Raw genomic sequence first — 21,969 nt, 5'->3', positions numbered from 1 at the left:
TCTTCATATACTCTAAAGCAGCCTTTCTCAACCTTGGATCCCCAGATGTTCTTGGACTGCAACTTCCATAAACACTGACCACTGGCCCTGATGGGAACTGTAGTCCCACAACACCTGGGGACCCAAGGTCGAGAAAGGCTGCCCTAAAGGAACATCTGAAAATAGTCAGTGTTAAAGCTTGCTTCTAGTGGTTAGATGGGAGTTTGAATCTTCTCTCCCAGTTCCAAGTTCAACAGCTTACTGCTTTGCATGGCCTGGCAGGAATATGCAAACAGGATGTGCAAGGGTGGTAGAGCAACTGAAGAAAGTCCCCAGTTAAGAGTCCCTGGCTTCTCCAGGTAAGACTATGAAAGACACTCTGAAACCATGGTCAAGTGCTAGTCAAGTGTAGGTAATACTGAGCTATATGGACCATTGGTCTGACTCAGGCTAAAGCAGCTTCCAATACATGTGCAAGTGAATTCTTTTGAGTCCAGCGTGAATCAACATCACTATACTGAAATGCCTGTGGCATCATAGAATTGGAAGAGACCCTGGGGGCAATCTAGTCCAGCCCCTGCAATGCAGGAATCTCAACACCTATCACCTTATCCCATATGTGCCCACTTGACTGCTTTGTTTGGTGGACTGGCACTACAGGTGCCCACATACCCATTCTGCATTTGTAAGAACTTGATCCTTTAATGCGACAGTGCCTATTGGAACTCCCTATTGAGATCAAGCAGGCATCTTCACTGCACTCTTTAGACAAGTATGCACACTGGAGGTTATTGCTCGTTTGTTACTATGTTATGCATTTTTTGTGTTCTTAAACCACCCTGTGATCCTTGGATGAAAGGGCCATATAGGAATTTAATACATAACAATAATAATAAAAAAACACCCAGATGCTTAGAAAGTTGAGGTAATATTAATGTGTTTTAGTATTTAAACTTTTGTATGTTTTGTAGTTGGGTTTTTCTTGATTTTTCTGTTTTATATTTTGTAGGGTTTTTTTAAAAAAAATATTGAGTGGTGTTTTAATATATAAACATAAATATAAATAAAAAAGTATGTATGTCCTCTCACTGAAGAGTCACAGTGGACAAAAATGCTTTAGAGTCCCTAGATAATAATTTCCCATTTTACTTATAATCCCTTGAGGGTACAACCCCATGATAACCCCAGCTGGCTATTCTACTTTTGCAAGATAAAAAAAGCAAGAAAACACATTGCAGTCACACAGAGGGAGGCAAAGCTTTATTTACAGGAATGGAAAAAATGAAGGAGAAAGAGGGCAGAAGAGAAAGGGATCCAGGCCTGTGGTACATTTTATGAAAGAAGTACCAAAGAACAAGTAGTCTTATTAGCCCTTGCTGAGGGAAAATGCAACCATTGTCCAAGAAGCATATTGGTCAGTCTCCAACTAGAATTGGTTTTATGTTCTCCTTGGCCTAAAGGCAAGTGGTTATTATACAATGATCTGGGGAGAAGAACACGGGTGGGGTTAGATAGCCTTGAAGAATCTCTATACAGCCCTTCCTCAGTTAAATAAAAGTCCCAATTATCTTGAGTTTCAATCCTATCAAAGCAGTCACTGTCCCGCACTTTGGACCTGGATAAAATGAAAGGACTGGAAACAATTCCTATAAATAACAATTTCACAGGGAGCCGTCCTTCCTGACTCAGATGAACAGATAGTCTGCAAGAAGTGTTTGGGTGCCAGTTTCTTGATCACATTTACTTTTCTCATTTATGCAATCATGTTCTATTCATCATATGGTCAAGTTGAAAAGAGAGTGCTGGATTTCAGCTTTTTAGCTTTGGTTCTGTTGGCTGAACATCTCCTTTGGGTTCTGTCCCAGGATCCAAAAGCAGAGCCAGCTACAATCTGGGCAGTGGATTAAAACCAATGCAGAGCTATGTTTGGCAGCTTGCCTTCATTGTTCCAGTAAAATCAGGCTTCTTCCATGATGAGTGAGCAGCTCTCAATTCTTCCATCGGATTTGCTGAAAGAGAAACAGAATGAGATATGGCTAGTTTCAAATATCATCACACCTCCCGGCTGCCTGGACAACAGCCAGTGAACCTACACCTGTCAAAACAGATGGGGAGACAGGACTCCATACTCAATTTGTGAGAAAACAATGGGAGTAAAATTATATATTTTAATCTTTTAACCAAAATAGAGATATGAGACTTTAATTTCAGTGCAACTAAGTGACAATCCGGTAGAAACAGAAGAGCCAGCAATCTTGGGTTAATGCTTGAAATGGATTAATAAAAAACCCACGTTAGAAGCCCTGTTTCACACAAGCTTATAGGACATATAGGAAAGCAAACAACAAGCAATTAACTTGCACAAATCATCTCCATTAAGTAGAAGGTAAGTTTTACTGCCATCTGTATCATTAAAGGGGATTAAGTCTTTAAGCTTCTGATTTAGGAGAAGGATTTTGTACACAGAAATCATGTCCTGAATTTTCTTGGGTTTCTAGCTGTATACTGTTACAAGTCACTACTACACTGTAAAATGGAAATGAAATTGAATCTGAAAGGTAGAATTGGATTTCTGGAGGCAGCAGGGGGAAAGATGCAAGCTAACAGTTGACTCTCAAAAGCAACTGCCTGGCATGATAAACGAACACAGATACTTGGCTTTTGTTTTGTTTTGCCCTGATATAAAAGTGATACCACTATCTCACAAGAGTCCCCCTTACAAAAAAAAAAAAAGTTGGCATGTGGTATGAGTTTGACGATGTCTACCACACATGAGAAAATGAAAGGATAAAGCTGTGACAAGAGCCAACAGTAGGATCACTAAACATTTATCAACCGCTCTTCCCAACATCACTTCTGCTTGCCCTTATTGCTCAACCTTACTTTCTGCAACTAAATCAAAGCTGGCACCTGGAAAAAAACGGAATGAGAGCAAACCAAGGCCATCTTTACCCAGGGGCACAAGGGATGCGGCGCACCCGGGCGCCAAATTCTGGGGGGCGGCCACCGCTGAAGCCGCCTAAGCCCTTAACCGGGACCCCCCGGTGATTGCGGTTGATGGGTCGTTTCTGTTCTCTTTTGCGGAAGAGCTGCAGAATCAACGTATCTGGCGGCGCCCCCTAGTGGTGTCTTTCATTTTTGCATGATCACAAAAATGGAAAGATGGAGTTATTGTTGCCGCTTTTTATGAGTTATGAGCTGCCCCTCTATAAAAAGCTCAACAACCTTGACCTGCCCCCCCCAAAAAAAATTGGGGGTGCTGGGCGGATTTTTGCACCCCTGCACCACATATGCTAAAGACGGCCCTGGAGCAAACTGTGTGAATGAGTTGTTCTTTCTTACCGGGTTGCTGAGGATGCTATCAATCTTCTCCTCTGCTGGAGAACCCCGATCAACTTTACATCTGTACGCCATCAACTGGAGACGATCCTTCAAGTCTTTGTAGGTCTAGTTAAAAAGCAAAAGCCAGCTAAGGTGCACGGCAGTCCTCTATCTCAGAGTGATAGAGCATAGTTGGCCTTCTCAGTGCCTGCACTCTGGAACTCCCTCCCAGGAGACACTGACTTTGGCCCATCATTAATGGCATTCCACCATCAAATCAAGGCATTCCTTTTAGAAGGACAGCTTTTGAAACTTGGGCATCTTAAGCATTGCTAGAAAATAGTTTTTAACTCTGCTGGAAACTCTTACTAATAGAATTGGGTTTTGGTGGAAGAATGCGGTTTTTACTCCACTGTTCTTAGCCTTGTTGTCATCTTTATTATTTTGCTTTTGTACTATAGTGTTCTTTTAATTTTCTGTTGTCTGCTAGCTGCCCTGGACTCTGCTTGATGAAAGTTGAATAGATATGCTTTAAGTAAATAAGCTGCCTGTGTGGAACCAAATGGTGAAAGGCATGTAAACGTCATCGTGAATTAATTGGTATGAGTTGCTACATATCACATATGCTTCTGTGCTTGCTTTACAGCCTTAGCTTTTGGCATAACTGGGAGAGGGGAAGCTGTTACCCAGGCCCACTGGCTGCCTGCCAACTATTCTCTTTATCTGAGAGATGGATGAGAGTTGGGAACGGGCCTCTAAGGCAGGGGTGAGTTACCTGGATTATTGTTGCCAGCTTGCTTTTTGTATAAGTAACACTTAACATATTAAACCCTCATGGATAAAACCATGGTGCTTGCTACTTCAGCATCCATTCTGAGGTGAAGCAAGGAAGCCAGCATTGTATTGTTGTATGTGAGTCTCTTGATGTCTCTCTCTATAATAAAGCACTAGGACAGATCACTCAGGTGTTCTGGGCATCTTTCTTTGGAATCCCTGCAACTGGGTCCTTAGGGGTATCAGTAAATCTTTCACACTGGTCTGTATCTGGAACCTTGGGACAGAGCACTGCCCCAGTGGAGAATCAGTACTTTCACTTCAACCTTTTTGGAAAGAAAGTGTTCTTATCCTCTGGGGAAGAAATGTAGCTCAGGGGTAGAGCAGCTGCCTTGTATAAAACAGTTTCAACACCTGGCATCTCCCGGTAGGGCTGGGAATGTCCTCTGTCTGAAACCCTGGAGAGCTGCTGCCAGTCAGTGTAGACAGCACTGAGATAGATGGACTAATGGTTGGGCTCTGTATAAAGGCAGCGTCTTATGTCTAAGGACAAACTACCCAGAACAGTCAGGAACAAGAGCTGCCTCCTCCTCACCACACACAGCAAGGACTCACATCTATAACAACGTCATGGCACTTGTATTTCATTGCAAGGTTCAACTTGGTCTCAACATCTTCTACCAGGCGCACGTACTCCTGTAAGACCTGCATAAGAAAGACAGGAAGCATCAACAGAGCAGAGCTACCCAAAACTTCTCTTCTCCATCTCCCAAGTTTAGCTGTAAACCACATTTCTCTGCACCTGCCTTCCTCCATCAAAAGGAGTTGCTTTTGCTTAAATTTATTCTTGTTTATATTTCTGGATAAAAATATATATATATATATAATGCAAAAGGCACACGGTCAAGCCAGTAACCCCATGCGTCAAACAAAGATAAATTAACTCAAAGATAGATTTGATTGAGAAAACCATCATGGAGTAGGAAAACCAAGCACAGCCAGAGGGGCTTGTCCCTTCCAATATCTTATGCACAGCCAAATGAAGATGAATATACTTGTGGTATACATGAAGAAATTGCAGGGTAGAGTTAGAAGTCTCTAACTTCAGAGGCAGGATACTGGTATGCTGAAACAGGGCAAGTCACTCACTTACTTGTACTGGGGCATTGTTCCGCTGCAAGATCTCCACTACCCGATGAAAACCAATAGGAGCTTTCTTTTTAGTGTAGCCCAACCAGTTCTGAAATCACAATACGAAAATCACATTAACATTAGATCTTGTGACAAAAGCAACCCAGAGATTTCAGGATGGGAAATGCAGCAAAAAACCTCTTAACAGCAAACAAAGGATGTTCAAGACAGCTCCTCCTCTGTCTGCATGCCCCTCCTTATACACTCAAATGGCAAAAGCATCCTTCCTTTGGCTGAGGATTCCACTCTTTTCCAATGGAGGTTGACTGCAGACTTTATGAACAGCCTCCCACATCTATCACTGTATTCTCAAGTCTGTTTCCTTAAAGGGAAAGAGTGAAAGAGGCCTGAAACAAGCATCTACTGATGGATGAGATGATCTCTAGTGTATTACAGGAGGGCAGGTATCTTAAAGCAGAGGTGGCAAGTATATAGACTGGGATCTATTGGCAGATCCCGGGTGATCTGTGAGCCAATGAAGGCCCAATATTTGACCCAAGCTTTCAGAAAACCACCCTGACTCACCTTGGTGGTGAACAAAGCATCTACATCATGCCAAGCCCGGAGTTTGGCACGAGCAGCCAGGGCTGTCAGCACATACTGTTTGTCTGGGATCTAGAAGGCAGAAACATTGAAATGTTAGAAAAGGCATTGACAGCAGTTTGGGTTGCGAGCTCCTGGTTGGCACCAATCAATTCTTAAGGTACAACCCAGCAACTAGATGAAGTGCAGCAATATCTGGAAGGCACAATGCCAAACTGAAGTGCTAAAGGCCAGTGCAATGAACTTTGCTATACTGAGCTGCTGCGGCTAGACTTGGTCATCTGTTGTAGGACTTAATTCCTTCACCCAAAGCACACCTTTGCCTTATTTCCACTGCACATTTCTAACAGTGTTGCCCTCTCCTAGAATGTACAGATATTATACCCAGCAGACAGCTTACCTTGAAGGTTTTCTTCAAGTTTGCTGGACTACTGAATGTTCCCTGGAAGGAAGAGACATGGCAAATTTAACAAAGGAGAGGGGATAGCGATGACCCATCCTAGTTGGTACCTCAACTATTCTGTAATATTCTATTCTATAGATGGCAGGCAATTTATAGAAAACTGGCAATATTCTGATCACCTCTTTCTCACGACCAAGTCCGAGTCTTGCACTCTATGCTCTCTAAAACCTAGTCTCCTTTAGCTCTGCCACAACAAATCAAGAACTGACTTAAAGTCTATAATGCCAGAAAATTTATTTTAGCATTTTCACATCTAATCCATCTATCCATCTGTTCATCTTTACACACATTTGCAAACACAAAAAAAAACTGTACATTGTACCTTTCCTTTCAGTAAATTATTATTTTAAAATCCCAATGCTCACTTAACTTGTTAGCTAACCTCTAGCTAGCCACTCTTTATTTATTTTATTTTATTTTATTTTATATTATTATTATTATTATTATTATTATTATTATTATTATTATTATTATTCTACTTTTGGAATATGATGTTCCAAACCTTTAACAACCACTGCATTACTAATGGTGCATTACTTTCTTCCAGTTATAGCTAATATTTATTATAATGTGAACTGGTTGAACCAAGTACGTAAGACAGGAAGGAGTCTCCCATACAGTATCCCTATACCTGGACCAGCTATTCACTTTCTCGGAAATCCTGCAATACTGGCAACAGAATATTGCCAATTTGGAGGCAACAGGCTACTTTGGTTGGCCAGGCCATGTGAGCCAAATCTTGCTCCCCCTTTTCTTCAGCAGGGCATGAGGCTTCAGTAACTAATACAGAGGACCCGCCATATTTGTTACCCTAACCTCAGTCTCCGTGTAGTGATAGAAGCAGGAGTAGAAAAGCGTGGTGACCAGTGGCATGTTTAGGATGGAGGCCTTTCGAGGGTACTTCCGAAATATCTCCGTCTGCCCAGCTGACTCTAAATGTTTGTCATTTACCTGGGGGGGGGGGGGGGAGACCAGAAAAAACATGATGCGTGAAAAACAAGGATAATTATAAGGTAATATAATAGGGACAAGGATGACCAGTTTTAAATCTCAGCTCAAATCATGAGGCATACTGAGGCAGAAATCCTACAAGCATTTACTCAGAAATAAGGCTCACTACAGGTAGTGGGGCTCACTCCCAGGTAAGTGGACACTGGGCTGCACTCTTAGTCATCTTAGTCCAGCCACTGTCTTTCAGCTCAAGCTACCTCACAGGGTTGTTGTGCAGGAGGGAAAAGGGAAACTTCTTGCATGTCATCCTGAGCACCTTGGAGGAAAGGTGGAATGCAAGTAGTAATATTTGTTAAAATTTGTATCCTGCCTTTCCACCAAATGGTGCTCAAGGCAGCTAACAAGAAGACACAAAACACAAAAATGCAGCGGTAAAGACAGGTAAAACACAACAATAAAATTGATAAACATTGTTGAAACAATTTCAGCAAACTGACAACAGCCATACCAGACACCATATGCCCGAAGCTTGTCTAAAAATGCCTGCCAGTGGAAGGTTATCAGAGACAGAGCCACTGTATGATTTTATCCACTGGATGCTTTTTGTAATCTTTATGTATACCACTTAGAAACTTTGGTGGTTAAGTGGTATACAAATAGCAGAAATAAAATAAAAATAATTAAAGACAGGCTTCCAATGGCATATTACTTATTATTAATAACAGTAGGAGTTTCAGGTTGTTTCTTTAAAAGCAAGAATTGTAATCTTTTACAGCCAAGTCTTATAAATCAGTGCAGGGCTGTAAGTTATCAGCATGACCTGAAGGCTAAACAGTCTCTCAGCATCTATCATGATGGACTGGCTACAGCAAGGAAGCCATCCTACATCCCAGATGTGACTTGCTTGATTAAGCCAAGCCCCCAGTAATTTCCCCCCTTTCAATCCAAGTAGGAAGCTTTGGTGTTACAACAAACAGATCAGAGTCAGGAGGGAGAACTCCCAGTCACATGTGCCCAAAGGCGGAGCAAGAGACCTTACCTCAATGATGATCTGCCTCTCCAGAAGCGTATAATGGTCTTGAACATGAGCAGCATCTTCCAATGAAAATGGTAACCTAAATTGGAGAAGAGTTTCTCTTCAGTTTTGGATTTCTCCCTCCCTTTGGTTTGCTGATTTTGTCCATCCTTAGTTCCAATTGGGTTGTTGTGCATGACAATCTTGAAGCGTAAATTATGAACTACGTTGGTGGTTATTTTTGGAGCTCCCTGCCCACCCTAAAAATGAGCTGCTTTCAATTTCTGGCCTACTGGGAAATGCCAGGGATTGGCCCTAAGATCTTTAACAGGGTTGGGGGACCTCTGGCCCTCCAAATGTTCCTGGACAACAGCTCCCATCATCCTTGACCACTGGTCCTATTGACTAGGGCTGATGGAAGTTAAAGAGTCCAACAACAACTGGAAGCCACAGGTTCCCCAATCCTACTTTTGTCTGTCCTGAACCTACCACTGTTCAGCTTCACTGGATGGTCCTGGGTTCTAGTACTAGGAGAGAGAGAGAGAAATGTCTCTCTATTCATTTCTCCACATCTAACGTCATGTTAGGGACTGCTGTCACAATTTTTCTAAATTTTAAAGCTTTTCTTCATTGCTCTTCCCCTTCCTGGTTTGTGGGAACAGTAAGGCCATTCTGCTTACTGGCAATCACCTCACGTCTAGGGCTCAAACTCATTTCATCCTATAAAAACTAATGTCTGCATAACCTACTTACCCAACGCAACCTTTCAGAAACTCCTTTCGTTTCTCCACATCCTGGATCATCAGGTGCTCACGGTACTGTGTCAGCTGGAGAAGGCAGGAACACACACACACAGCAGGCTCAAGAAGGGTTGACTTAAACTAGTAGGATGTGCAGAGTAAATATATACTGAATGGATACAGGGGTGGCCTGTCCCGTTTCGCCAACTGAGGTGCAATGGGAAGGTGTTGCCGCCTCCCTGCAGCTGAAGCCTCGCTTCCTGGGGTTATGTGGCTGTGGCTTCTGGCAAGATCCCACCAGAAGCCATCCTGCAACCCTGGCAGCAGCAGGAATGCTTGTGGGGTACTACCCCATGGGATTCTGCCACCTGAGGCAGCTGCTTCAGTTTGCTGGGGCCAGCCCTGAGTGGATGTCTCAGGACATCTTTGTTTCCTATAAATAAGAAGTGAGCCAGGGCATGATGGATACTCACTGCAACCTCCTCTGTCCTGTCCAGGAACCTGCAGAGGAAAAACAAGCATCAGTCCTGCTAAGCACTAAGGATGGGCAAATCTCTCCATTTCAGTTTCTCATTCTTCCATTCTTAAAATTCAGTTCCCCAGATTTTCACATTAGTTTGTGATTTTTTTTAAGTCCTCTTGAAAATTCATCAGCATTTGACTGTGAATTTCTGCTAATAAACAAATTTTCTATTTTTGCTCCAAAATACACATTCTCGCAAAACAACTGAATATAATGCATCATTGTATCTTATTTTCACTGATATAAGAGTTTTTACGTACATTTGACTCTAGCATATGCATTTTTATACATATTACTTGGCAGGTAAAACTGCCCTACAAAACAAGAATTGCTCCATTGGGATCTTACCTCAGCAGGTCCAGGAGGAGTTTTTGGTCCCCTGTTTCCTTGAGAAAGTGTATTAAATGGCGCAAGGCCACCTGCCGCAGCTCCAGCTCTCTGAACAGGATTTCTGGATGAACAGACAAGAAGTGCTTGACTGGCCTGGTCAGGAGTGAATCATTCTCATTCACATCAGGTACTAGCAGGAAGATGGCACTTTCTTTTATCTTAATAGATTTCATTTCCAATAATACAGGTGGCTAATGGTCTGGGATGCACACAGTTGTCATCATATGGTTTGTCAGAACAGGTGAAAGCCTAAACTGTGGCCCTCTTGGATTAATCAAGTTATTGATTTTGGGCACTGAATCCAAATGTCAGTGCTAATCGGTCACCTGAGGCAGCCTTTTGTCAACTCAGTGGCTTACTTGGATCCCAAATGTCTGTGTCAAGGCACCATTTCCAAGGTGAATAAATTGCATTTTCCAACCATCCAAAAGGCAAAATATTGCCACAGAGGAAGTGCAGCTCCTTCTCCATCCACCACTCCCTCCCAATATGTCAGCTGCAATAATGCTGTCTAGAACAGGCTTCCTCAACCTTGGCCCTCCAGATGTTTTGAGACTACAATTCCCACCATCCCTGACCACTGGTCCTGCTAGCTAGAGATCATGGGAGTTGTAGGCCAAAAACATCTGGAGGGCTGAGGCTGAGGAAGCCTGGTCTAGAACGTGATGCACAAATGGTACTCATCAGATCTCTGATGGTGAGTGACAACAATCCTCATCCCCCAATCTCTCCATGCTTAGTAAAGTGCCGCTATAGTCAACCTCTGCAGCAAGGCTGTTCCCCTCCCACTCCAAACAAAGCTATCCCCTTCTAGTTGTTGGCACTAAAATTATGATGAACACAAATGCTGTGATAAGGAGGCAAAAAAAAGTAGTAATCTTAATGGTCTGGAAAGACAGCCAATCTGCCCTGGCCCCCTGCCACTGGGTCTAGCCACTTTTCAGGCACACATACCTTTCTTCAAGGTTCTCTTCAGAAATATTAGGATCTGAAAGAAAATGGACAACAAGGTGCTTATTTTCTGCCACAATCCTGAGGCATAACTGGAAATGGTTGCTTAGGAAGCAGATGCGACAGCATCTGATTTGTGGTAAAGGTAAAGGTAAAGGTACCCCTGCCCGTACGGGCCAGTCTTGCCAGACTCTGGGGTTGTGCGCCCATCTCACTCTATAGGCCAGGGGCCAGCGCTGTCCGGAGACACTTCCGGGTCACGTGGCCAGCGTGACATCGCTGCTCTGGCGAGCCAGAGCCGCACACGGAAACGCCGTTTACCTTCCCGCTAGAAAGCGGTCCCTATTTATCTACTTGCACCCGGGGGTACTTTCGAACTGCTAGGTTGGCAGGCGCTGGGACCGAGCAACGGGAGCGCACCCCGCCGCGGGGATTCGAACCGCCAACCTTTCGATCGGCAAGCCCTAGGCGCTGAGGCTTTTACCCACAGCGCCACCCGCGTCCCTCCTGATTTGTGGTATCTGCCCAGAATTGGAGAGAAACTGATTTCATACGCATGGTAAAGCTAGTGGCCTACAAAACCCAGGAGAATAAACTAGCCAGGCAGAAGTTCTCAAAGGCGTCAGGGAAATAATCTTTCCCATCTCATTAACCTAATTGGGAGGTGACTTATAGTGGAACCTTGTATATGAAAAAGCACACTTGCGTTTTTCTGCTGCGTTAGAAACCTAAACATTTACATGGCATCTGGACCTTGGGACATTTTAGGGAAAATATTCAAAGAGCTTCATAAGGTTCATTTATACCTCATATCCTTGGAGGCAAGGGAAGTTAAGGAAATGCCTTGTCTCCTAAAATGCAACCTAATATTTCCAATGATCAACGAAACCAGTATCTAAAACTCAATTCCAGCTAATCAGAACCAATATATGAAAACTGATTGTAAAACCCCCCACATTCAGATGCAAATGGCCACAGAACCAGAAGTTAATGGGATCATACTAGGCTGTAGCCATGTATCTCCCATCCTGTTCTGCCCTACATTTTAAGATCACAGCACTTACGGCTGTAATGACATTCCCATCATGCACTGCAACAGCTTCATCCAGTAGCTGCAGCTTGTCCTGTAGGGAGTGAAACCTCTCCAGTGAGCAGATCTAGAACGGAATGAGAATAATGGAAGGATTAGAGAGGAACCTGGATTATCTGAGTGGAGGCCTGCTTCAGACAGACAGCTACACAGGTGGCTCATCATAAAACTCCTCAGAAGTGGAGCTGCACTTGGTTAATCATTTGTATGTGTCATTTGTTCTCCATGCGGTTCAGGAGCCAAAACATACCAATGGAAGCCTTTGTTGCCAGAGTGGTAGTCTTGGCACAATTAAAATTATTCTGAGCCACCAAGACACAGCTTATCATGTGCTTCTATGTCCATGAATTTGCAATGTGAGCAGATACACACACTGAGAGGTAGTCCTTACTGGGGATTTGTACAACAGGAATCCTCTTTCAGAAAAAGAATTTTGGTCATTCTATCCCAACTGCAGGCCTTAGATCACTACGCAAAGTCTCTGTTAGGAACCCACTGTCTAAATCAGGGCTTGTCAACCTGGTCCCTACTGCCCACTAGTGGGCATTTCAGGATTCTAGGTGGGCGGTAGGGGGTTCTACGGCACAAGCTGAATCCTCCTTCCATCGAGCACTGGTGGGTGGTAAGGAAATTTAACTATCAAGAAAGATGCATTAGTGGGCGGTAGGTACAAAAAGGTTGACTACCCCTGGCCTAAATCTACAGAGCTGATAAACTATCAGCTCTGTATAAACTGATGAGCTGGTAGTTGCCTTTATAGCCCCTGGGAACTTTCCTTTCTTATACCCCCAATTTCTCATCCTAACCTCTAAGACTAAAATGGAACAAAGAATTCACTTTCTAAAGGTTACAGAAAGGTTTCCTAAACACAGATGTTGTGTGGCATATCAGCTCATTGCCAGTTCTAAAGCAGCCAGGAGCAGCTTATGTACTACCTCTATATTCACAAAAAATAACTTAGTTCCCCTTTGATCTACCAACGGAAAGCATCAAGAGCCCTGCACCAGATCTATGGATGCTTTCTCAGGATACCTGCTCCAAAGCTGTCAGTGAAATAACATATTATTCCTTGCCATTTGGGACATGCTTCAATTATGGAGCAGAGACTGCTACCTCTGCTATAATCCCCTGGCATTCCTGACATTTGCAGGACCTCAACTCCTCCTTTTCAGACAGGGAAATTACAGGGCTGTTCTTTACAGAGAACTCTGAAAAGCCACCAACAGCCACATCTCCAGCGTTGACATGCAGGAGCAGAAGAAATGGATATGCATGGGAGCACCACCCAAAAATTCAAAGGTTGGCCCTTTCAGAAGCAGGGAAGATGTCTCACCTTGCCTCTCTGCAGCCGCCTTACTGTGTCTTTAGGGCTCCAGTCACTGCTGTAATCCTGAAATGTAACAAAACAAAACCATGATGCCTTTAACACTCAAAATATTTTGAGAAGCACAGATTAGGACAAACTCCTTCGTCTTATATGTATGATTGAGATACCCCAACAGTGGGGTGCGAGAAGTAACATTGCTTGCATCCCATCAAATGACTCATAGGAGAGTCATTTGCGACTAGTATTGCTTGCAAAAGCACCCAAGACATGTCTGGAACACAGCACAATAAAAGCAGCCACAGCCTGTGAAGACAGCTTTGTGGGAGGGATGACATATTTAAGATGTTCTGCAAGTAAAGGGCTGCAAGCCTGCGGGGGGGTGTGCATATGGTCTGCCATGCATTAGGATTGGCTTAAAATTGAATGTGTATCGTGCCAGGCTATGCCGCTGGTCACTGACAGTGAAAGAAAGTCGAAGAGCTGCATGGTCCCTGGGTATGGTCTGAAGGCCCCATAAGGCTACCACCTTGCAGAAGCTAAGTAGGTTTGGGTCTGATCAGTGCAGAGACTGCCTGGAAACCCCATGTAAGCCACCCTGGGTTCCAGGCTGGATGAAAGGCAGAATATAAATGTAAAAAAATAAAGGTTGATGCCCACTACACATTAGTTGTCCCTGATGCCAACATGTTCAGTGAGATTTGCTATCCATTATTTAAATGGACAAAATTAATACATTGTTATGATGGCAGTTTCCAGAAAAGGGACAATGCAGGAGCATGGTTCCCCATTTTCCTTTTCCACCCACTAGAGAGAATCTCCTTGCTTATTAAAGGTAGAGAGCTTCTAAGACAGCAATTCTGTGAACCAGTACCTGGGAGCAAGTACCACTTGAACAGAGTGGAACATGCACAGGATTGTGCTGTAAACCTCCTGACATCATCCAAGTATGTTCAATGAGGCTTACACTCAAATAAGCATGCACAGCATCACAGCCCTAGTCTCTGTGGAGTGAGCATCCAGAGAGCAGCCCTTGGCGAAGAAGAGGAGTGTTTGCAGCTTCAAACCCTTTCCCCCTTAATGTTGTCCTGAATCCAGGCTACCAAAAATATACCTACCTTGTAGTCTGCTTTTGGTCTGCGCAGTTCTGGGGCGTAACTTTTAAATCCTGTGTCTGTAAGAGCTGAAGAGAGAACAACAGCATTTTTTTATTAAAAAACCACACAATTTAGAGCCCTCCTTTCCATGTCATTTTGGTCCACCAAGTAGCTCAAAAACACTGCATTTGGAACAGAAGCACCATCAAAATTATGAAGTCACAATAAAACAGCATCAGTTACAACCAGAAGTTGTAAAAACATTAGAACGAAAATCCTGGATGACTAAACCGCAACAAACACAACTTATCACCTTCTTTCTAAAAGCCAAAAGGGAGCAAGGAGTGCCAGCTTCAAGGGTACAGTTATATAATGATCTCTGAGGCTACTCTCTGTTAGCTACCTTCCCATATATTCTGTTTGGGAAGTAGGACTCTGAATAGATATGGAAGTACTCTGATGGGAAGGGAAAGCCAGAAAGAAGCAGGTTGCAGTACTCAAGGAGAGAGATGGTCAGAATTTTAGCCAGGGAAATGGAGAAAGTGGAGCCAATTTCCACTGTGTTGTGCAAGGAGAAGCCGACTATTCAAGCAATCTGGGGACAAAGATCTAGATTCTTACCATCTGAAAGTGACTGAAAGCTCCCATGTTTGTTTCTTCCTGAAAAGAAAGAGCAAGTAAGAAAGGCTAAGAAAGGTAGATTCATCACCACACACTGAAAACCCATTACACATCTAGGAATACTGTGTCCAGTTCTGGGAGTCACAATTTAAGAAGGGTATTGACAAGCTGGATCATATGCAGAGGAAGGCGACCAAGATTATTAAGGGTCTGGAAACCAAGCCTTATAAGGAATGGTTGAGTTGGGTATGTTTAGCCTGGGATATGGTAGCCATCTTCAAATATCTCTCTTTTTTTAAAAAAAAAGATATTTATTGAAATTTTCAAAAAAAGTCCAGAAAAAAGAAATTTTTTTAAAAAGACTCAACATTTACAATCCTTATTTTCAATAACCTATTTCCACGACTTCCCCATGCCTCCCCTTCTTGTATTCCATTTATTAGTTCAACAAGTTCTTATCCCCAATTTTTAACCTTATTATATTTAGTTCATTATTATATTTAATTCATTTTATGTATCCAATTTTACCTTATATACATCAGTCTTTATACGTCAATACTCCTTCTTAAAACCTTTTTCTAAGGTCGACCCAAATTCCCTTCCACGAATTCCCCATTTTTATACTAATAGCAAAACCAAATAAAAAGAATCAGAATATAATTGTACACCCTTTGGATCATCTTCAAATATCTCAAGGGCTGTCACATGGAAGAAATAGGATAGGACCTGAACCAATGAATTTAAGTTACAAGAAAGGAGATTCCAACTAAATATCAGGAAGAACTTTCTGATGGTAAGAACTGTTCAACAGTGCAATGGACTCCCTTGGCAGCTAGCGATCTCTCCTTCCTTGGATGGTCATCTGTCAGGGATGCTTTAGTTGGGATTCCTGCATTGCAGGAGGCTGGACTAGAAAACTTGCAGGGTACTTTCCAATTCTACAATTCTGTGATTCTAAGTCCCAGTAAAGGTCCTACCTTTGAAAAAGCTGCTCAGTGAGTAAGAAGAGGCTTGCTTGGGAAATGCTCCGTATGAAGAAGAGCCTCTTTGCCCACCCAAGTCTCTTCCCTCAGCACTATTGTTGCTGCTGGAGGCGGTCTCCTTGATTGACCAGGAAATGCCTATGGAGAGAAAAAGACCACAATCTGAGTAAATTCTCTAGCAAGTATAAGATGAGGCCTTTAAAATTCTAGAGCAGAGAAGGGTTATTGATTCTGGAATACATGATTTTTGGGCCTAGCTCTCATGTTTTACTTTTCTAAATCATCACCTCATAAGAGACATTTAACTCTTAAACTACCCTTGATATTTAAAAAACTCTTTCTTGGAAAACATATGGAAAACAGAGGAAAATCAGGAATATTCAAAGCACAGACTACCTTCATGGGAAATTCTTTGATAGGGAGGCTCATAGGAATGATGCACTCAGGATTTGGGGTAAGTAGTGAAGAATGAGTGAAGGGAACAAGCTGGGTTTTCACAAAACACACCATGGTTTGGATTCCTGCCCCCCCCCCCATGTACCATCAATCTACTTGTTTTTGAAAGAAGCAGTCATTTTATTCCCTGCATTTGTTTGTCAGAAACAGAGGTAGGGGGAATTCAAGCACGAAATAGGCAAAATAAACAATTGTGGTAATGTATGAAACTATTAGACACTTTTCCTGCTCAACATTAAGCATACTAAACCTCACTAGGCCATATTTCCTAGTAGGTGTAGCTCTAATGAGATTTTTCTTGACAGAGGGCAGCAATAATCAAATTCAGATTCAAAGAATGGGTGATAGATGCAAAAACATTCTGCTCCACTTACTGCCCACAGGCTCCCCACTCCAGCTGAACTTCTCAAGATCATCGTCATCATCTACAATATCTCGGAGGCTGTTCACTGTTCGTTTTGACTCCTTCAGCTATGAACAAAACCAAAGTGAAAATGAAGGCAAGCCCTATTCCATCCAGATAGACTGTACACTTTCATTCTAAAGAACCGGTATCCCAAGAACAGATGTATTCTATGTTTGTGCACAAGCTGAATTTATTTATCCATCAAAATTTATATACAGTGGTGCCTCGCAAGACGAAATTAATTCGTTCCGCAAGTCTCTTCGTCTTGCGGTTTTTTCGTCTTGCGATGCACGGTTTCCCATAGGAATGCATTGAAAATCAAGTAATGCGTTCCTAGGGAAACCGCCTTCAGACCAGGTCCGGGGACAGACTGTCCCCGGACCTCTTCTGAAGGCTGGGGGGGGGGGGGACAAGGGCTTTTCTTCCCACCCCCAGCATTTTAAAAAACCCTGGGACAGCGGAGGACTTCTCCGCTGTCCGGGCGATCTTAAAATGCTGGCGGGCGGCATTTTAAAATCGCCCCGGGACAGCGGAGGAGTTCTCCGCTGTCCGGGGCGATTTAAAAGCCCCTGGGAAGGCAGGCAGGGGGGACAAAGACTTTCGCCCCCCGCCCGCCTTCAGAAGGTGTTCCCGCCCCCCCCCCCGCCCAGCTTCGCACCAGCGCTACGAAGCCCGGTGGCTGGGGCAAGTGTTCCCGCCCCCCCCACCCCGCTTCGGAGCAGCGTTCCGAAGCGGGGTGGCTGGGGCAGGTGTTCCCGCCCCCCGCCCGGCTTCGCAGCAGCGCTACGAAGCCCGGTGGCTGGGGCAAGTGTTCCCGCCCCCCCCACCCCACTTCGGAGCAGCGTTCCGAAGCGGGGTGGCTGGGGCAGGTGTTCCCGCCCCCCGCCCGGCTTCGCAGCAGCGCTACGAAGCCCGGTGGCTGGGGCAAGTGTTCCCGCCCCCCCCCACCTCGCTTCGGAGCAGCGTTCCGAAGCGGGGTGGCTGGGGCAGGTGTTCCCGCCCCCCGCCCGGCTTCGCAGCAGCGCTACGAAGCCCGGCGGCTGGGGCAGGTGTTCCCGCCCCCCCCACCCCGCTTCGGAGCAGCGTTCCGAAGCGGGGTGGCTGGGGCAGGTGTTCCCGCCCCCCGCCCGGCTTCGCAGCAGCGCTACAAAGCCCGGCGGCTGGGGCAGGTGTTCCCGCCCCCCCCACCCCGCTTCGGAGCAGCGTTCCGAAGCGGGGTGGCTGGGGCAGGTGTTCCCGCCCCCCGCCCGGCTTCGCAGCAGCGCTACGAAGCCCGGCGGCTGGGGCAGGTGTTCCCGCCCCCCCCACCCCGCTTCGGAGCAGCGTTCCGAAGCGGGGTGGCTGGGGCAGGTGTTCCCGCCCCCCGCCCGGCTTCGCAGCAGCGCTACGAAGCCCGGCGGCTGGGGCAGGTGTTCCCGCCCCCCCCACCCCGCTTCGGAGCACCGGGAGAAGCGATCTCCCCGCAGCCCCTTGCTTCAAAAGAGGTCCGGGGGCAGACCTCTTTTGAAGCAAGGGGCGGTGGGGAGAAGCGATCTCCCCGCCGCCCCTTGCTTCAAAAGAGAAGACCCGCTGTCCCCGGGGCAAGCTTCGTTTTGCGAAGCAAGCCCATAGGGAAATTCGTCTTGCGAGGCAACTCGAAAACGAAAAAAACCTTTCGTTTTGCGAGTTTTTCGTCTCGCGAGGCGTTCGTCTTGCGGGGTACCACTGTACCACTTACTCAACAAAAGACCTCTAAATAGTTTTTAAAATCTAAAATACTCATTTCAAAATGTAGATAAAAGTTTTATAGACACATGCCACCCACAAAAAGTCAAACAAATCCTTATATACCAGATGCAAATTGTGAAAGAATGTTATATGACAAGTTCACACCTCATTTAAAATAAGGCCTATTTGCCCTGCAGCACTATTACGTTGCTTTATTGGGTACCCATTTTTCAACTTTTATAAGACATTAAAATGGTTTGGCAGGGAACAATTTAGTAGCAGGAAAATAGGTCTTTGAAAAAATGATGTGGCAAGAAAAGACTAAAATATATATCTGGAGTAAGGACTATTGGAGGCTATGATGTAGGGAAATATGCTTCTGCACAACACCAATTTTCTGAACCTGCAGATGCAAGCTCACTTTCAAGCACATCTTCACAACCACAAGGGCTAGAAACGTGTTCTGCTAATGAGTGAAGAATGAGATGATCAGGAATCCCAGTTCTGTGCCACATATCTTGTGAAGTGTACACATTCAATCATGCATGATACTTCCTGCTCATATAAATACAGTGCATCCTCCAGATACGAACTTAATTTGTCCCAGGGTCCGTACTTACCCCGAAAAGTCCGCATGCGGAGGCGCCGCTTCTGTGGATGCGGCGAAACCCGGAAGTATATATTTCTGGGTTTGCCGCATTTGTAACTCGAAATTACGTTACCCAAAGGTAACGTAACCCAAGGTACCACTGTATAGCAATTCCTCAATTTTACTTTCACAATTCCTTCAATGGAAAGATATCTATCAATAATTTTAAAATGACTACACTATATGCAGATTTCTGCTTTCCTTAACATTTCAGGCAAGGAGACACTGCATAGTGCATTCTCAGTTTGTTCTGACTAGGAACTGTACCTGAAAGAGCTCATCATCTTCATCATCAAACGTAAATGCTTTACACTTGGAACTGTGCCAGTATTCTTCCTCATCAACCTTTATTCTGTTCATCTGAAAATAAGACTTTTTTCTTTACTGCATATATATTACCTTTGGTCAATTAAGAAATAATCCCTGACCACCACACTATCCATGACCCATATCTACATGCTTCCAGTTTCCACCCAGAGCACATCACATAATCCATTGACTACAGCCAAGTCCTACAATACAACTGCATTTGTTCAAACTCCTCAGAAAGAGACCCACACCATAGGTCTTCTGTTTTGTTTTGTTTTTTCAAAAATGCATTGACCATCAGGGAATATGCAAAATAAACTTAGGACGTAGCAAACAGATAAGGAAAAGCAAAGACTGTGTAATGATGGTACCAGATCAATTATAGGTTTATTTTTTTAAAGTCTGGTTAAGTTCTCAGTGGCACTTTGCCTAGGAAGTGTCTTGAGAAGTGCTCCTCAGTTTGTGCTGTTAATTTTAAGTAAAGCAAAGCGGATTTACCAGCCATAGAAGTGTGGCCAAAACTGGCATCAAGAGTAACCTCAGAGACACTACAATTGTTTTCTTGATGCCACAGTTTAATAATCCTGAATCAAATATTTGCATACAATAGCTCTAAATTCATGGAGGGCTAGAAATCAGTACAGCTTCAAGGTACAGCTGATCTATTTTTACTGGCTCACTCTGAAGCTTATTGTCTTTCACTGAGCAACTGATCGATCTGACCAATAGGGCATGTTTAAAAACACACCACTCGAAATGACACAGGAGGCAATCCTACACCTGCTGCCAGAACAAATCTGCAAGCAAATCTGCATTTGTGATATTTGGCCTTAACTTCCCACCACTTAGTGGGAGAGAGAGTGGTGAATGGTGCCCATTGCAGCTGGCAAGGCAGAAGTCAAGGAGGCCAACAGCCCATCACACCAAGATCAGTGTGAGGTAGAGCCAACCCATTCTAGTTTCGTCTCCTTCCTGCTCTTCCTTGCTCAGTTCTATGAGGAGGAGGAGGAGGAGGAGGAAGCTGACAGGAAGCGCCACTCCCTGGACTGAATATAAGCAAGAAGGCAAATAGGCTGGCAGCTGTCTAAGGCTGGACTGATGCTGCTGGAGCACTGCCCCATTGGCATTGGGTGGACTGGCCTCCACAGCTGGGGGGGGGGGCAGTAGCCCCATCCTCCCCATAAGTTTCCACTGCAACATGACTTTAAGAAACATGCAAGTCCATTCCACCCAACCTTTCTTTTCATTGCGTCTCCTCCATTACTTGCTTCTCTGCCTATATTAGACTACAATCTCATTAGAGAGAAAGAGAGAAAAGGGTTAGAGAGAGACGCCTATGCTAGAATGTAAGGCAGCAGCAGGCAACACGGGTGACCAGAGCCGTCCCACCCATGAAGCAAAGTGAGGCGACTGCCTCAGGCGGCAGCGTCCCCAGGGGCGGAAGATCCCGGTGTCCATGACCCCGTATAAATAGCAGCAGCCAATGTTGCTGGCGCGGGGTGGGGGTGGGCATGAGATAACCGGCTGGGACCTCTTCTGGCCAAGCCCAAGCGCCAGGAAGGGGCGAGGCAGAAAGCAGGAGCCCGGTGCATCTCCACTTGCCTCAGGACACGGTCTTGCGCCTCCTCGCTCAGAAAGCCCCCCGCCAGAGGAAGCGCCGGAGACCCCGTTCCCGCGACGGAGGGAGAAGACAGCCGCCTACCCTCGGAGAAGCAGGGCCTCCAGGGCGGGGAGCGACGACCAGCCGGGCAGGGATCCGATCAGCACCACGCAGGTCCCCCGTCCATGCTCGGCGCTGGGCCCTGCGCCCTTCTGCGGGCCGTGTTCCTCGGCTCCTCAGGCAGGGAAAGAGAAAGGCGGTTGCTTTCGAAAAGCATCACGGGAGAGGTAGTTTTCCAGCTGGTTCCCCAGCCATCGGTTTCGACTACAGAGCGCAGCGCGGCGGCGTTTCTCAGGCCGACGCTTTACATCGGGAGAGGCTGTGCCGCGCTTCCCAGGCAGGAAGCCGGGCTGCCCTCAGCGCCGAGCCTTTCTCGCTCTCCTTCCTCCCCCGCTCCGCTTCTGTCACTACGGGTCATGGGCGGAGGCAAAACTCCGTTTACGCGCCGCTTCTTTTGAAAAGGGCTGTGTTGCTTCGTTAGGTTAGGAGTGAAAGGGCTCCGGCCCAGACAAGGGGCAAGGCGAGGAACCAGAAGCAGGGAGGAGCCACAGAAGTAAGGAAAGGTTAAAGTGGCGCGCAAATGTTAAGCCTACGCACACAGCCCGGGCATTGGATCGAACGCCGCAGCGCCGTGGCGGGAAACCTTTGCCCCACCCCCTCAGTGGTTTTGCACTGCAACTCCCATCAGCCCCAGCCAAGGATGACGGGAGTTGTAGTCCAAAGAAGCCCAGCGTTAGGGATGGATGAATGCCGGCAGGCAGGCGGCGTCTCCCTGTCTCTTGGCATCTCCAAGGTGAAACACGCCAAGGAACGTCGACATGGCAGT

At 45.4% G+C, this 21,969-nt stretch overlaps 1 protein-coding gene across 5 annotated transcripts; it reads right to left on the bottom strand.

The window, feature by feature from the left end:
- Positions 1 to 1,224: 1,224 nt before the first annotated feature.
- Positions 1,225 to 21,792, bottom strand: VIPAS39 (VPS33B interacting protein, apical-basolateral polarity regulator, spe-39 homolog). 5 transcript variants are annotated; one of them, XM_028718604.2, is made up of 20 exons: positions 21,086 to 21,792; positions 19,442 to 19,534; positions 16,787 to 16,883; positions 15,951 to 16,094; positions 14,974 to 15,012; positions 14,374 to 14,438; positions 13,265 to 13,321; positions 11,906 to 11,998; positions 10,845 to 10,878; positions 9,849 to 9,951; positions 9,451 to 9,478; positions 8,991 to 9,118; positions 8,262 to 8,337; positions 7,088 to 7,222; positions 6,209 to 6,250; positions 5,791 to 5,880; positions 5,228 to 5,314; positions 4,690 to 4,779; positions 3,322 to 3,426; positions 1,225 to 1,988 (listed from the first exon to the last, which is right to left on the bottom strand). In XM_028718604.2, the coding sequence occupies exons 2-20, from the start codon at positions 19,532 to 19,534 to the stop codon at positions 1,968 to 1,970; spliced, it is 1,527 nt and encodes a 508-aa protein (XP_028574437.2). In that variant the 5' UTR covers positions 21,086 to 21,792; the 3' UTR covers positions 1,225 to 1,967. The 5 variants fall into 5 exon arrangements, with proteins under 5 accessions (XP_028574437.2, XP_028574445.2, XP_028574429.2 ...); XM_028718612.2 differs by having other exon boundaries at positions 21,186 to 21,792; XM_028718596.2 differs by lacking the exon at positions 21,086 to 21,792 and adding an exon at positions 20,719 to 20,740.
- Between the last annotated feature and the right edge of the window lie 177 nt (positions 21,793 to 21,969).

Source organism: Podarcis muralis, chromosome 1, assembly GCF_964188315.1.
Source record: "Podarcis muralis chromosome 1, rPodMur119.hap1.1, whole genome shotgun sequence".
NCBI classification, from domain to species: Eukaryota; Metazoa; Chordata; class Lepidosauria; order Squamata; family Lacertidae; genus Podarcis; species Podarcis muralis.
The sequence above is the reverse complement of the archived record's forward strand: the minus strand, read 5'-3'. Positions and strand labels throughout refer to the sequence as shown.